At 42.1% G+C, this 14233-nt stretch overlaps 1 protein-coding gene across 1 annotated transcript in view; it reads left to right on the plus strand.

Annotated features, from left to right (window-relative positions):
• The window catches only part of eys (eyes shut homolog), a 445373-nt gene that overhangs the window by 322011 nt on the left and 109129 nt on the right, over positions 1–14233 (plus strand). Inside the window, exon 38 of the mRNA XM_037532720.1 lies at positions 14096–14233. This exon is cut by the window's right edge and continues 21 nt beyond it. Coding sequence (XP_037388617.1) covers positions 14096–14233 — 138 coding nt within the window. The remainder of the gene's footprint in view (positions 1–14095) is intronic.

Raw genomic sequence — 14233 nt, forward strand, 5'->3', positions numbered from 1 at the left:
GAACACTTGGTTTTCGTAGTTGACATGTCGGATGTGGAGAACATGCAGGCAGGAAGACCTGAGCGTAATTTCAAGACAGCTGTGTTGGAGCATCTCCAAGTGGTCAGAGGGGGGTTAAACCGCAAACCAGCAAAAGGATGTTGGGCACCCAAAGCTCATGGATGATGCGCAAGGCTGTCCCGCCTGGTCCAAACTGACAGTAGGGGATTTTAATGGTGGTTACAAGAGGAATCACAACACACAGAGCATCACACCCTGCAGTGCATGTGGCTGCGGAGCAGTTAGACTGCCCATGCTGACCCCTGTCCACCATAGAAAGCACCTACAGTGCGGCACACCAACATCAGAACCGGACCTTAGAGCCGAGGAAGATAGTCGCTTGGTCTGATGAGTCCCGTCTTCTGTACTGGATTCCCTACTCAGCATTATTTTCCCGCTCAGTAATCCGCTGATAATAAGAGTAATTAATTGTAGCTACACCCACTAAACCTACATAATTGAACGCTACCATCTCAAGAAACGAAGGAGTCGAGAGAGAAAATTGGAACTCTAGTTACTCATGAATCTTAATGAACTACGGCGTCACGTTTTAAAAACGGTGTTTTTCTGTTTGTTTGTTTGTTTTTTCCCTCCTTTTCCCCAGAAACGATCTGAGGGGCCGTCGCAGAGCGCAAGTCAATACTTGATCGAAAGGCTCGGAAGTAAAACGTCAAACAGTGGCCTCTTCCCCTCGATACCTCGCAGACAGCCCCCCCCACCCCTACCACCACCCCCACACCGCTCCCTCGCCCTTTCACCAGCACCTCTGCAATTTATTCTCAAAGTGCTAATTTGCAGATAATTAAGTAATCCGCCGCAAATGCTATTCGTCTCTCCAGGCGCTGTGGGAAGCAGCGGCGGGTGCTATATTTGGGGGCCGGCTCATTTGTCGTCCCCCGTGGGAAATATCACATAATCACGCGGGCAGCCTCTGTATTTTTAAAGTAAAATAAATAAATAAATAAACAAATGAAAGGCATTAATTTATTTATTTTGTTCTCTTCACTAGCAGCCGTGCTGGATTCTCTCTGTCCCCCAGTACCACCGCACAGATGATGCTGTTTGCGGTTTTCGCACATAACGTGACCTGTAATGAGCCGGTAGACACGGAGCGGTGATGAAGAAATCCCTCCAGTGACTCAGGGGTGGCCTAATTGGGTGCGCCTGTCCTGGAAAAGGCACATTTTGTACACCGCGCTAGGCCTGTTTAGGGGATGCATTAGTATGTGTGAAAGGGCCTTACTTCTGCAAATGCAGTAACATCGCCAGTAATTCAGTAATTAGCGGATTTATTTAAGGAACACTTAATTACACGTCACTAGCCATTTTGATCATTAAAAGTCTCCAGTTATTACTGGTGTTTTGTTAAACATAATTACAGAAATAAACACCAAGTTAGTTCTATAATGAATTCAGTCGGTGAGGCCAACGCAGTGTTCTTCGTTATCATTCTAACATTATTCCGCGCTTTTTTTTTGGACTGATTGTAAAGCCTATACAAAATCTCTCACGTTGACCCTCAAAGACATTGCATGGAAAAACACTAGTGCACATATATACGCACATACTAGAGCCTGGGAAAACAAAGGAATGGCCTAGCAACACCTTAGAAACTACCTGGGAAAACAGGAATGGCCTAGCAACACCTTAGAAACTACCTGGGAAAACAAAGGAATGTACTAGCAACACCTTAGAAACTACCTGGGAAAACAGGAATGGCCTAGCAACACCTTAGAAACTACCTGGGAAAACAAAGGAATGTACTAGCAACACCTTAGAAACTACCTGGGAAAACAGGAATGGCCTAGCAACACCTTAGAAACCACCTGGGAAAACAGGAATGGCCTAGCAACACCTTAGAAACTACCTGGGAAAACAGGAATGGCCTAGCAACACCTTAGAAACTACCTGGGAAAACAGGAATGGCCTAGCAACACCTTGGAAACTACATGGGAAAACAGGAATGGCCTAGCAACACCTTAGATACTACCTGGGAAAACAGGAATGGCCTAGCAACACCTTAGAAACTACCTGGGAAAACAGGAATGGGCTAGCAACACCTTAGAAACTACCTGGGAAAAACAGGAATGACCTAGCAACACCTTAGAAACTACCTGGGAAAACAGGAATGGCCTAGCAACACCTTAGAAACTACCTGGGAAAACAGGAATGGCCTAGCAACACCTTAGAAACCACCTGGGAAAACAGGAATGGCCTAGCAACACCTTAGAAACTACCTGGGAAAACAGGAATGGCCTAGCAACACCTTAGAAACTACCTGGGAAAACAGGAATGGCCTAGCAACACCTTAGATACTACCTTGGAAAACAAGAATGGCCTAGCAACACCTTAGATACTACCTGGGAAAACAGGAATGGCCTAGCAACACCTTAGAAACTACCTGGGAAAACAGGAATGGGCTAGCAACACCTTAGAAACTACCTGGGAAAAACAGGAATGACCTAGCAACACCTTAGAAACTACCTGGGAAAACAGGAATGGCCTAGCAACACCTTAGAAACTACCTGGGAAAACAGGAATGGCCTAGCAACACCTTAGATACTACCTGGGAAAACAGGAATGGCCTAGCAACACCTTATTAACAACCTGGGAAAACAGAGGAATGGCCTAACAACACCTTAGTAACCATGTGGGAACACATAAGAATGGCCTAGCAACACCTTAGAAACCACCTGGGGTAACAGGTGAATGCCCTAGCAACGCCTTAGAAACTGCCTGGGAAAACATAACAATGGTCCAGCAACACCTTAGAAACTACCTGGGCCAACAGAGGAATGGCCTAACAACACCTTAGTAACCACCTGGGAAAACAGAAAAGACCTAGCAGCTTGGGATACCATAGCAACAGCCTAACAACGCCTTAGCAACCACATGTCAAACAGGAATGGCCTAGCAACACCTTAGCAACCACCTGAGTTAACACAGAAGTAACCCAGCAGCACGTTAGGAACAGCAAAATCCCAGTGACTTCCAGTTCTATAAATTGATCTCATCTCCATCAATATGTTTCGTCAACGTTACTGAGGGGGTGAAAGTAAGCGGCTCAGCTGAGGAACCTCTGAAACAGGTGGATATTGAGCTTCATGATGACAGTGATATTTCCATGGCCAATAACCGAATTCGCCACCCAGCGCTCACCCTACAGAGCTTTAGTCAGTGTGGCTTTACTTCTTTGCTGTTTTTTATCCACCCCCCCAGCCGTTTCCAGCCAGGTCCTTAATCACGGTGGCTTCCTCCAGCGAGTCCTGTTTGCTTTTCTCCCTTTCCGTCTATCCATCAGGATCATATCTGCGCTTATCTCATGGTTCATCGCTCTCGTAAAGCTTCCCCTCCACTCCCTCCCTCCTTTAAACGCCCGTCCTGGGAGTGTGTGTTATTTTGTGCTGAGTGAGAGTAAATCGCAGCGCCCGTTTGAAAGGCTCCATCAGCCTGACTGCAGTCCAACCCGGGACGAGCGTCGGGACTCTGATTTGCTCGACCGCTCCCCAGGCCCCCGCCATGCACCGCTCAGTGGAGGCAGCACTTCTGAGTGCTAGAGGACACAGAAGAATTCCAAAGGCTGTTTACATGCTGACAAAGTCCGGAGATGAGAACTGTATTAGTGAGTCTGCAGGCTTGTGTCCTTCGCTTTGAATCGTTGTCAGGACGTGTCGTCCTGGCGATACTGATAGCTAGACGCCTTTGTTGTTCGTGGGTGGCCTGCATGGGATTTTAAGACGGGCGTAACCTCAATCTCGCCTTACACATGCAAATGGCTTTTTATCATTAGCCAATTATTTTTTAATAGCCTATAAAACGTAATCTAAAAAATGCTGATACTAATAAAACACTGTCCTAAATGTATTCAGTAACATACTAAAAAAGTAATGTATTCAGAAATGCATTTGGAACACTTTTAGAATACATAATGATGAGGCACATGAGAAAATTCCACTGTGGTCATTTTTATTTATTGTAAATATTTTTGTTTCTTACTGGTTGGCAGATTTCTTCATGTAATTCTTCTGATCACATTGATTTATCAGTCTACTCAGGCTTTAGCAGAGCTCAGTAACACTGAGATTAATAACTGATCACATTGATTTATCAGTCTACTCAGGCTTTAGCAGAGCTCAGTAACACTGAGATTAATAACTGATCACATTGATTTATCAGTCTACTCAGGCTTTAGCAGAGCTCAGTAACGCTGAGATTAATAACTGATCACATTGATTTATCAGTCTACTCAGGCTTTAGCAGAGCTCAGTAACACTGAGATTAATAACTGATCACATTGATTTATCAGTCTACTCAGGCTTTAGCAGAGCTCAGTAACGCTGATTAATAACCGATCACATTGATTTATCAGTCTACTCAGGCTTTAGCAGAGCTCAGTAACACTGAGATTAATAACTGATCACATTGATTTATCAGTCTACTCAGTCTTTAGCAGAGCTCAGTAACACTGAGATTAATAACTGATCACATTGATTTATCAGTCTACTCAGTCTTTAGCAGAGCTCAGTAACACTGATTAATAACCGATCACATTGATTTATCAGTCTACTCAGGCTTTAGCAGAGCTCAGTAACGCTGATTAATAACCGATCACATTGATTTATCAGTCTACTCAGGCTTTAGCAGAGCTCAGTAACACTGAGATTAATAACCGGTCACATTGATTTATCAGTCTACTCAGACTTTAGCAGAGCTCAGTAACGCTGAGATTAATAACTGATCACATTGATTTATCAGTCTACTCAGACTTTAGCAGAGCTCAGTAACACTGAGATTAATAACTGATCACATTGATTTATCAGTCTACTCAGTCTTTAGCAGAGCTCAGTAACACTGAGATTAATAACTGATCACATTGATTTATCAGTCTACTCAGTCTTTAGCAGAGCTCAGTAACACTGATTAATAACCGATCACATTGATTTATCAGTCTACTCAGGCTTTAGCAGAGCTCAGTAACGCTGATTAATAACCGATCACATTGATTTATCAGTCTACTCAGACTTTAGCAGAGCTCAGTAACACTGAGATTAATAACTGATCACATTGATTTATCAGTCTACTCAGTCTTTAGCAGAGCTCAGTAACACTGATTAATAACCGATCACATTGATTTATCAGTCTACTCAGGCTTTAGCAGAGCTCAGTAACACTGATTAATAACCGATCACATTGATTTATCAGTCTACTCAGGCTTTAGCAGAGCTCAGTAACGCTGAGATTAATAACTGATCACATTGATTTATCAGTCTACTCAGGCTTTAGCAGAGCTCAGTAACACTGATTAATAACCGATCACATTGATTTATCAGTCTACTCAGGCTTTAGCAGAGCTCAGTAACGCTGAGATTAATAACTGATCACATTGATTTATCAGTCTACTCAGGCTTTAGCAGAGCTCAGTAACGCTGAGATTAATAACCGATCACATTGATTTATCAGTCTACTCAGGCTTTAGCAGAGCTCAGTAACACTGAGATTAATAACTGATCACATTGATTTATCAGTCTACTCAGGCTTTAGCAGAGCTCAGTAACGCTGAGATTAATAACCGATCACATTGATTTATCAGTCTACTCAGGCTTTAGCAGAGCTCAGTAACACTGAGATTAATAACTGATCACATTGATTTATCAGTCTACTCAGACTTTAGCAGAGCTCAGTAACACTGAGATTAATAACTGATCACATTGATTTATCAGTCTACTCAGGCTTTAGCAGAGCTCAGTAACACTGAGATTAATAACCGATCACATTGATTTATCAGTCTACTCAGGCTTTAGCAGAGCTCAGTAACACTGAGATTAATAACTGATCACATTGATTTATCAGTCTACTCAGGCTTTAGCAGAGCTCAGTAACGCTGAGATTAATAACTGATCACATTGATTTATCAGTCTACTCAGACTTTAGCAGAGCTCAGTAATGCTGAGATTAATAACTGATCACATTGATTTATCAGTCTACTCAGGCTTTAGCAGAGCTCAGTAACACTGAGATTAATAACCGATCACATTGATTTATCAGTCTACTCAGGCTTTAGCAGAGCTCAGTAACACTGAGATTAATAACCGATCACATTGATTTATCAGTCTACTCAGGCTTTAGCAGAGCTCAGTAACACTGAGATTAATAACTGATCACATTGATTTATCAGTCTACTCAGGCTTTAGCAGAGCTCAGTAACGCTGAGATTAATAACTGATCACATTGATTTATCAGTCTACTCAGGCTTTAGCAGAGCTCAGTAACACTGAGATTAATAACCGATCACATTGATTTATCAGTCTACTCAGGCTTTAGCAGAGCTCAGTAACGCTGAGATTAATAACCGATCACATTGATTTATCAGTCTACTCAGGCTTTAGCAGAGCTCAGTAACGCTGATTAATAACCGATCACATTGATTTATCAGTCTACTCAGACTTTAGCAGAGCTCAGTAACACTGAGATTAATAACTGATCACATTGATTTATCAGTCTACTCAGTCTTTAGCAGAGCTCAGTAACACTGATTAATAACCGATCACATTGATTTATCAGTCTACTCAGGCTTTAGCAGAGCTCAGTAACACTGATTAATAACCGATCACATTGATTTATCAGTCTACTCAGGCTTTAGCAGAGCTCAGTAACGCTGAGATTAATAACTGATCACATTGATTTATCAGTCTACTCAGGCTTTAGCAGAGCTCAGTAACACTGATTAATAACCGATCACATTGATTTATCAGTCTACTCAGGCTTTAGCAGAGCTCAGTAACGCTGAGATTAATAACTGATCACATTGATTTATCAGTCTACTCAGGCTTTAGCAGAGCTCAGTAACGCTGAGATTAATAACCGATCACATTGATTTATCAGTCTACTCAGGCTTTAGCAGAGCTCAGTAACACTGAGATTAATAACTGATCACATTGATTTATCAGTCTACTCAGGCTTTAGCAGAGCTCAGTAACGCTGAGATTAATAACCGATCACATTGATTTATCAGTCTACTCAGGCTTTAGCAGAGCTCAGTAACACTGAGATTAATAACTGATCACATTGATTTATCAGTCTACTCAGACTTTAGCAGAGCTCAGTAACACTGAGATTAATAACCGATCACATTGATTTATCAGTCTACTCAGGCTTTAGCAGAGCTCAGTAACACTGAGATTAATAACTGATCACATTGATTTATCAGTCTACTCAGGCTTTAGCAGAGCTCAGTAACACTGATTAATAACCGATCACATTGATTTATCAGTCTACTCAGGCTTTAGCAGAGCTCAGTAACGCTGATTAATAACTGATCACATTGATTTATCAGTCTACTCAGGCTTTAGCAGAGCTCAGTAACACTGAGATTAATAACTGATCACATTGATTTATCAGTCTACTCAGGCTTTAGCAGAGCTAAACATTTGGTGAGAAATCTACGGTGTGAATGTAGTCACAACAGCTGTTTTCTAGCTGACGCTAAAGCTTCAGTCTCAAGGCTTTCAAGGACGCCGTAGATTAATGAATGATACCTCATTTTGGGTTGCATACTTGATTTTCCATTTTTGGCGTCTCCTCGGATGTTATCTACTTATTCCAAAATTCATCCTTTCTCCAGACAAATCCTAAAAAGATTATACTGATCAGCGTGGCAGCTAAGCATATTGTAATACTCCATGTGCAGTTCATCATCATCAAATTTCAGTTAAAGTTTTGATGTGAAGTGATTACGCCAATTAGGCAGACAGCACCCTTCACCTTCTGATCAAGTGGCTCATCTGATACGATGCACAGCACGTCCCAGGCCGGGCTTAGAGTTTGTTGAGCCTTTAAGCCTTACAGCAAGACTAGCGATAGTCAGGGGGGGGGTTCATTGACAGTAGGCTCTGGCCCAACTCCGGGCCTCAGCCAAAGCAGCAGAGCAGCAGAGCAGGAAATTATCCCGACTCGTTCTCATATTGATCATGACCTCCTAGAGCGCCTCATTACCGCCGTCTTCACTCTTCATAAATGTGCCCCAAGTCCAGCGGGATAGCCGTCATTGTTCAAATTGTCAGGTTAACCTCTGTAGGGAACGCTCAGACCAAGGCCAGCATCTTAAACTGTCCCTATTCTTACTTACCTACTCACTACCCCGAAACACCTTGTCTACAACTGTTTTCCAACAACGATGGACTGAATCTGGCTGTGTCTGAGGAATAGACCCTTTTCACCCTTCTGTACTCAAAGCAGCAGAAGACGTCATGGTAAGGAGATTAAGAAAGTCGACAAGTCACCCTTATTATACCAGACTCCCACCTTGGATGTCGCATCGATCGCCGACTCAGTGCTGAAGCCTCAGACTATCCTGAATGTAGGCCTTTTTCGAGTTTGTTCCCTTCTGAAAACGAAATCTGGACAGTAAAATGGCCAGTGAAGGGACCAGTAGTGCTACTAAAAGATGTTTTTTTTATCCTTAACTGAGTGCAAAAGTGGCATGATGGAGAAAAAGTTTATGCTCAGTCTTATTAACGTGATTAATCCGAATAAAAGATGGAAAAAAAAAGTTCTAAGCAGAAGCATAAAATGTGGGTTTCCACTGATCTCTAATGGTTTCTTCTTAATCAGCGCATGCAAGTGGTTTTATAGGCTGTAGGCCAAAGACAAATGTAAACAAAAGCTCCCACACTTGCACGGTGCAGTATGCGTTGCATTTTGCATTCAGTTGTTTGGCACATTTGTTTCACCCAATTAAAAAATAAATTTAATTTAATACAAATTTAATACACACTTAATGGAGCTTTTTAATGGCAAAGCTTTCATATGTGTGTTTGCAATTTACAACAATAAAGCAGTTATACATTTTTGGAACTAATGTTTTATTGATCAGGGTCTCTTGGTCCTCTGGCTTAATCAAAGTACGCAATATCCGGTCCCCACATCTGCTGTATCGTATTGACGAAGATGTTGAAGGTCAAAGGGTCACCGAGACACCGTGTTTTCCCTGTAGGAAGGACACTGCCTTCGGTCTCGTTAGTTCCAAGGTGATGGATTGTTTGCGGTCTAACCGGCATCCATAACAAGCAGGGAGGGACCGTTTCAGCCTTGCATATTTATCATTCTCTTTTCATTTCCTTGCTTCCTGCCATCATCCATTGTGTAAGGGGCTGTGCGCGTACAGTCAGGCTCCAGCCATGATGATGTTTTACAGGGAATAAACAATTTGTCACCAGAAATAATGTCACAGACATGTCACGCAAGGATGTACCAGGGTTGGCAGAATTTCATTTTTCGGGGAGCCAGCTAGCAAATATCAAGGGACAGGGAGATCGCTATAGTGGGCATGACAGCCACCAAGAGGCCCCTTCATTATAGCTGAAGAACTTCAACCACAGGCAAAAAACATTATTGAACGTTACATAAAAACACCAGTTGTTTGCTTACCCCGCAGTCGGGCTGTCAGTCGTTTACTAACAATAACAGCTGATAGTGTGCCACAGTTGCCATAAATCAGTATGATAGTTTAAATACCTTCTACAGTTTTATGCCGTTGACCGAATTCTGGGAAAACACTGACAGTACAGGCAGGTTATGTGGCATCAGAGGCCTTATAGTGTAGCTACTGCCAGTTCATTGTAACAGTTAGTATGCATATATGAATGCACAATATCCTCTGCATCAGTATAGTTTTGTGATGCAGCCCTGTAGTTTCACTGCAGTTTAATTTCATTTATTTCATTTTATTACTTACAAATTAAAAAACTTCGCTAAGCTGCAGTAACATCCTTGAGCCAGGGTAAAAGCAGTAAGTTTATACCAGAGAATTTAGAAATAAGTTGGTCAGTGGTTGAAAAATGAATGGAAAACTCATGATGCTCAGTCCTGCCCTTCAAGAAAAAAAGCCAGCTTGCCAGCCCCCCCGTCGTAGTAGCCATAAAAAACTGAAAAAGCGGTTTTAAGTTAAGTGATACTTTTTTAATCCCACAAACGGGGAAATTTAACCCATCCGTGAAGTGAAACACCACGTACACACTAGTGAGCACACACACACTAGGGGGCAGTGAGCACACTTGCCCAGAGCGGTGGGCAGCTCTATCCACGGCGCCCGGGGAGCAGTTGGGGGTTAGGTGTCTTGCTCAAGGACACCTCAGTCATGTGCTGTCAGCCCTGGGGATCGAACCGGCGACCTTCCGGTCACAGGGCCAGTTCCCAAACCTCCAGCCCACGACTGCCTCTTAAGTTTTATTGCATTATTAAGACAAACACTACAAACTGTTCACAAAATCTTTGACGGATTTTCCTGGTAAGTACAGATATCCCTTTGAAAAGGTCATTTGACCTTCAGTTTCGAGTTTTTTGGTCCAACTCCATTCACAGATAAAGGTGCCTGGTTTTGTACGAGTCCAGATAAACTGCCTGGTGGTGTCGCAAAGATGGCAGTGAGAAGACTTTTTGTTTATACCTAAATAATGATAGCTTTTTTTGTATTTGTTAGATATGCCATTATGTAGCAGACTTCGGTGTAGAAATGGTCAATCTCTCGTTTGTCTTTGTATCTGATTACGACTGTAGTGCTAATTTCATGTTGGCTCCAAGCTAACGGTGGTGTACATTTACCCTAAAGCTTGACAGTGAGTATGATTTGGAGGAGCATGTTCGCCTCGACGGTTATGAAAGGAGCTGTTTGTAGTATAAACTGAAGTGAAACAGTCCTTTATAATATGTATGTGTATTTAAAACTGCTGTTTTTAACTCTTTCATTTCTTAATATATGTGCAAATACATATACAGAAAAGAGGATTTGTGGGTTTTAAATAAGTTGTCAATATACAGACATATACAAAAATGCAAACAATGGAATATATAACAGTGTTTACTGATGGTTTTGGCTGCTCAGAGTTCAGATTTAGACCCTATAGAGAATATATGGGTCTCCCATTAAACTCAAACTACATCTGCAGTGTTTTTCAGCTGTTTGAAGCCGTCAGTGCGGAGTGGATCAATACTGATGCCGCAAAATTTCAAAGATCTCAAAAGGAAAACTATTCCACGTGAATTTACTTTATCTATGTGTTTAATGATTTGTTGTTAAGACCATAAAAGCCTCATGTCTGGCTCATTTTTTTGTACATGTGGTAAAAGTGAATTACAGTATCTAGCTGGAAACTCCAGTACGTTACAGTAGATTTACAGTCCGGGTGGTGTAGATGTCTAGGGCGAATGGTTGAAGATTGCAGCATCCTGTATGTTTTCACAGCATGTCTGCTGTTGTCGAGCACTGCCACTCTCTAACTGGGTAAGTTGAACACCCGAGACTTTGCAAGTTCTCCCACTTAGAAATCATGGAGGGGTCTGAAATGTTCACCTTAGGTGCACGTCCACCGTGAGAGACATAATCTAAAAAAAAAATCCGGAAATCACAATGTATGATTTTTTAATAATTTATTTGTGTGTTACTTCTGCAAATAAGTATTTGAACACCTGTGAAAATCAATGTTAATAATAATCAAAGTTGCAGGGTGTTCAGATACTTATTTTCCTCACTGTACCTCTGGAGGCCATGGGTGTCACACAGCAGCCATGTAAACACAAACGGTGACAGAATGCACTGAAAATATGGCTCTTTCTTATTAATTTAGGGTGGAGAAAGTCCGACATCGGCAGCTTAGCCTATGAAGACCCTCAATTTTCCACATTTTCCAATAATAAACCGTATTATTCGTTGTTTTTTATGGCTTGCCTATGTGTTTTATCCGTCTTTCGGCTCTCCGGTCAGAGATGAGCTTTCAGCAAACTGCTGTAAAGTCCTGTTTATGTCTCAGTCTCTGGCTCAGTCTGCTTGGTTAGCATGCTGGAGGGGGAAAAAGGCCTTTTGTTCGGCTTGGGCTGCCCAGCTCAGACCCTGTGACATCTCCCGATAGAGCGGCATGATGGCTCTGCATACATTGCCCTTTGTGTAAAAGCTAACAGATCATTACTGCCATAGAGGACCCCCCGACATGGACCTCCTCCAGCCTCCTTTCCCAGAGTCACGTGGATCTGTCATCCTTGAGGGAGATAACAGTGGCCCCATGCAAGGCTTGACAGGGGTCCTTCTGGCTTTTCTGCTGGGCTGACTGTCAGAGGACGCCAGCCTCTCAGAATCCTCGGCTGCCTCGCGGCCGCCGCTGGAGGTTTGCAGCGGAAGAAAAGATATGGGGATGTGAGTTCAAACAGGGCCGTCTTGATAAACACAGTATTTTGATGAACACTTAATTGTGATGTGATGTGGGTGAGTGTGCCAGTTTAACCCTTTCAAATCTCTACTTGAGCGTTTACAGTCAGCGTCCAGCGCCTGGTTTATCTCGTCTACCCTTCGTTACGGGAAATCAGGTGCGGCTGATGAGATTTAAATCCACGTGGAAGAAGCCAGGAACCAAGCCTGCGTTCCTCTGATTATATTCCTCTAACGAAGATATTAATACGTTTTTTATTCTTATTAAAAAATAGCACAAAATTCCTGTCTTTACCGTCTTTTTATGCATGTTTTATTGTACTTCTACATCATTTTTACTGTTTAATCAGCTTTCTTAGCAGCCTAAAATGTTTGCACAGGCCTGCGTCAGGGTCCTTTTCCTGCCCTGTTGCAGGAACGGACTTATTTGTGCTTATAATCGCTCCAGCTGGTTTCCTGATACGTTAAAACTGACAAACATTGAAGTCGATTCTCTCTCACCAGCTTCTTGAATGATCCTGTTCCACCTTAAATGGTGCAGCAGTTACATTCTGGCACCATTTAAGGTTTAACAGGATCATTCGAACAAGAAGCTGGTGAGAGAGAAGCGACTTCAGCCTTGTAAAAAGAAGACGTTTCCTGCTGGAGATGTGAGAAAAGCAGCTCTAGCTGCGCTGAAGATGAAAGCAGAGCAAAGTTAGGCTGTGTTTTTGTTTGTATTAAAGTTTTAGCCTTTACAAGTGCGTCAGCACACACTGGGACCGATTTACAGCCATAATGGTGAAACCTTACTTAACTAAAACGGATATAAAATGTTTTGGCTCACAAGTTGGTTTGGTTTCTGTTGAAACTTGACTTCATGGCTGTTCTTAACATTTGGGTTGTCGACCCCAGTATTCATAGCTGTTCGAATAAGGGCTTTGTTTCTGTAGCTCCTTTCATACATAACAGTGTAGCTTTTCCTCTCAAAAATCAAAGCAAATAAAAGCCGACGTAAAAAAGCCGGAAAAGGAAGGAACAATAAAAATGTTTTTAAAAATCTTCATGCGAATAACTATTAAAATAAACAGATATTATAATGAAATAGGAAAACATGGGCTTATAGCCAAATTGGATAAGCTGGTAACGCCTTAAGCCTGGCACAGTTTCTAAGACAAAAAAGTCCTATTTTACTGCGATTCCAAAATAAATAACACTTCTCTTGGAGTGACCCTGTCCAGATGTGTTGATAATCGTGCTTTTAAGGATGTTTCTTGGTTCCGTTTTTAAATGAATTCTTATTTAAAGTGTCCTAGAAGTACGAAATAGTGAACTGTTAAGCGCTTGTTTGAAATAAAACGAATTATACCTGCTGCTTTATTAGTGTTTTTCATATTTCTTTGAAAAATGAAGCCCTGGGCCGGTTAATATTCCCATAACCAATAGGTCAGTTTTGCCTTGATGATGGTTCTCAAGCAAGCTCCAGCAACAGCGATAGAAAACCTACTTAAAATGTTTATTATTTTTATTATATTATGCGCTGTAGCAAAGTCTGCTCACACAAACCCTGATGCTGCCCTCCTTCCAGAAACAAATAAATACAAATAAAAGCATTAAGGCAGAGATACCGCAGTATAGGCTTGTTTATATGCTGGAGGAAAAGTAAGCAGGTGTGAAAGAACGTGGTGCGTGCATGCGGCCTACTGGGTGCGCACAATTTAATTTTCACTATGTCAACATTACAGTCGAAACCAACATTTTTCACCAGCGCTGCACAGTCAGCACATATAAAAAAAACGGGAGCTTGCATGATGGAACACGTAAATATTTGATGTGCATTTGTTTACTTCAACCCCTCCCCCCTGCTCTTTTTCATTCCAGATATCTCGATATTCTTCCCTTTATTCGGCGGCTCTTCTTTCTTGGAGCTCCAGCCTCTCACATCTCTGGATTCCAGCTCTGAGGCGTCGTCTTCCGGAGACACGGTGAGCATCTTCCTAACCGTGAAAACGAGGGCTG

Source organism: Pygocentrus nattereri, chromosome 22 (genome assembly GCF_015220715.1).
Source record: "Pygocentrus nattereri isolate fPygNat1 chromosome 22, fPygNat1.pri, whole genome shotgun sequence".
NCBI classification, from domain to species: Eukaryota; Metazoa; Chordata; class Actinopteri; order Characiformes; family Serrasalmidae; genus Pygocentrus; species Pygocentrus nattereri.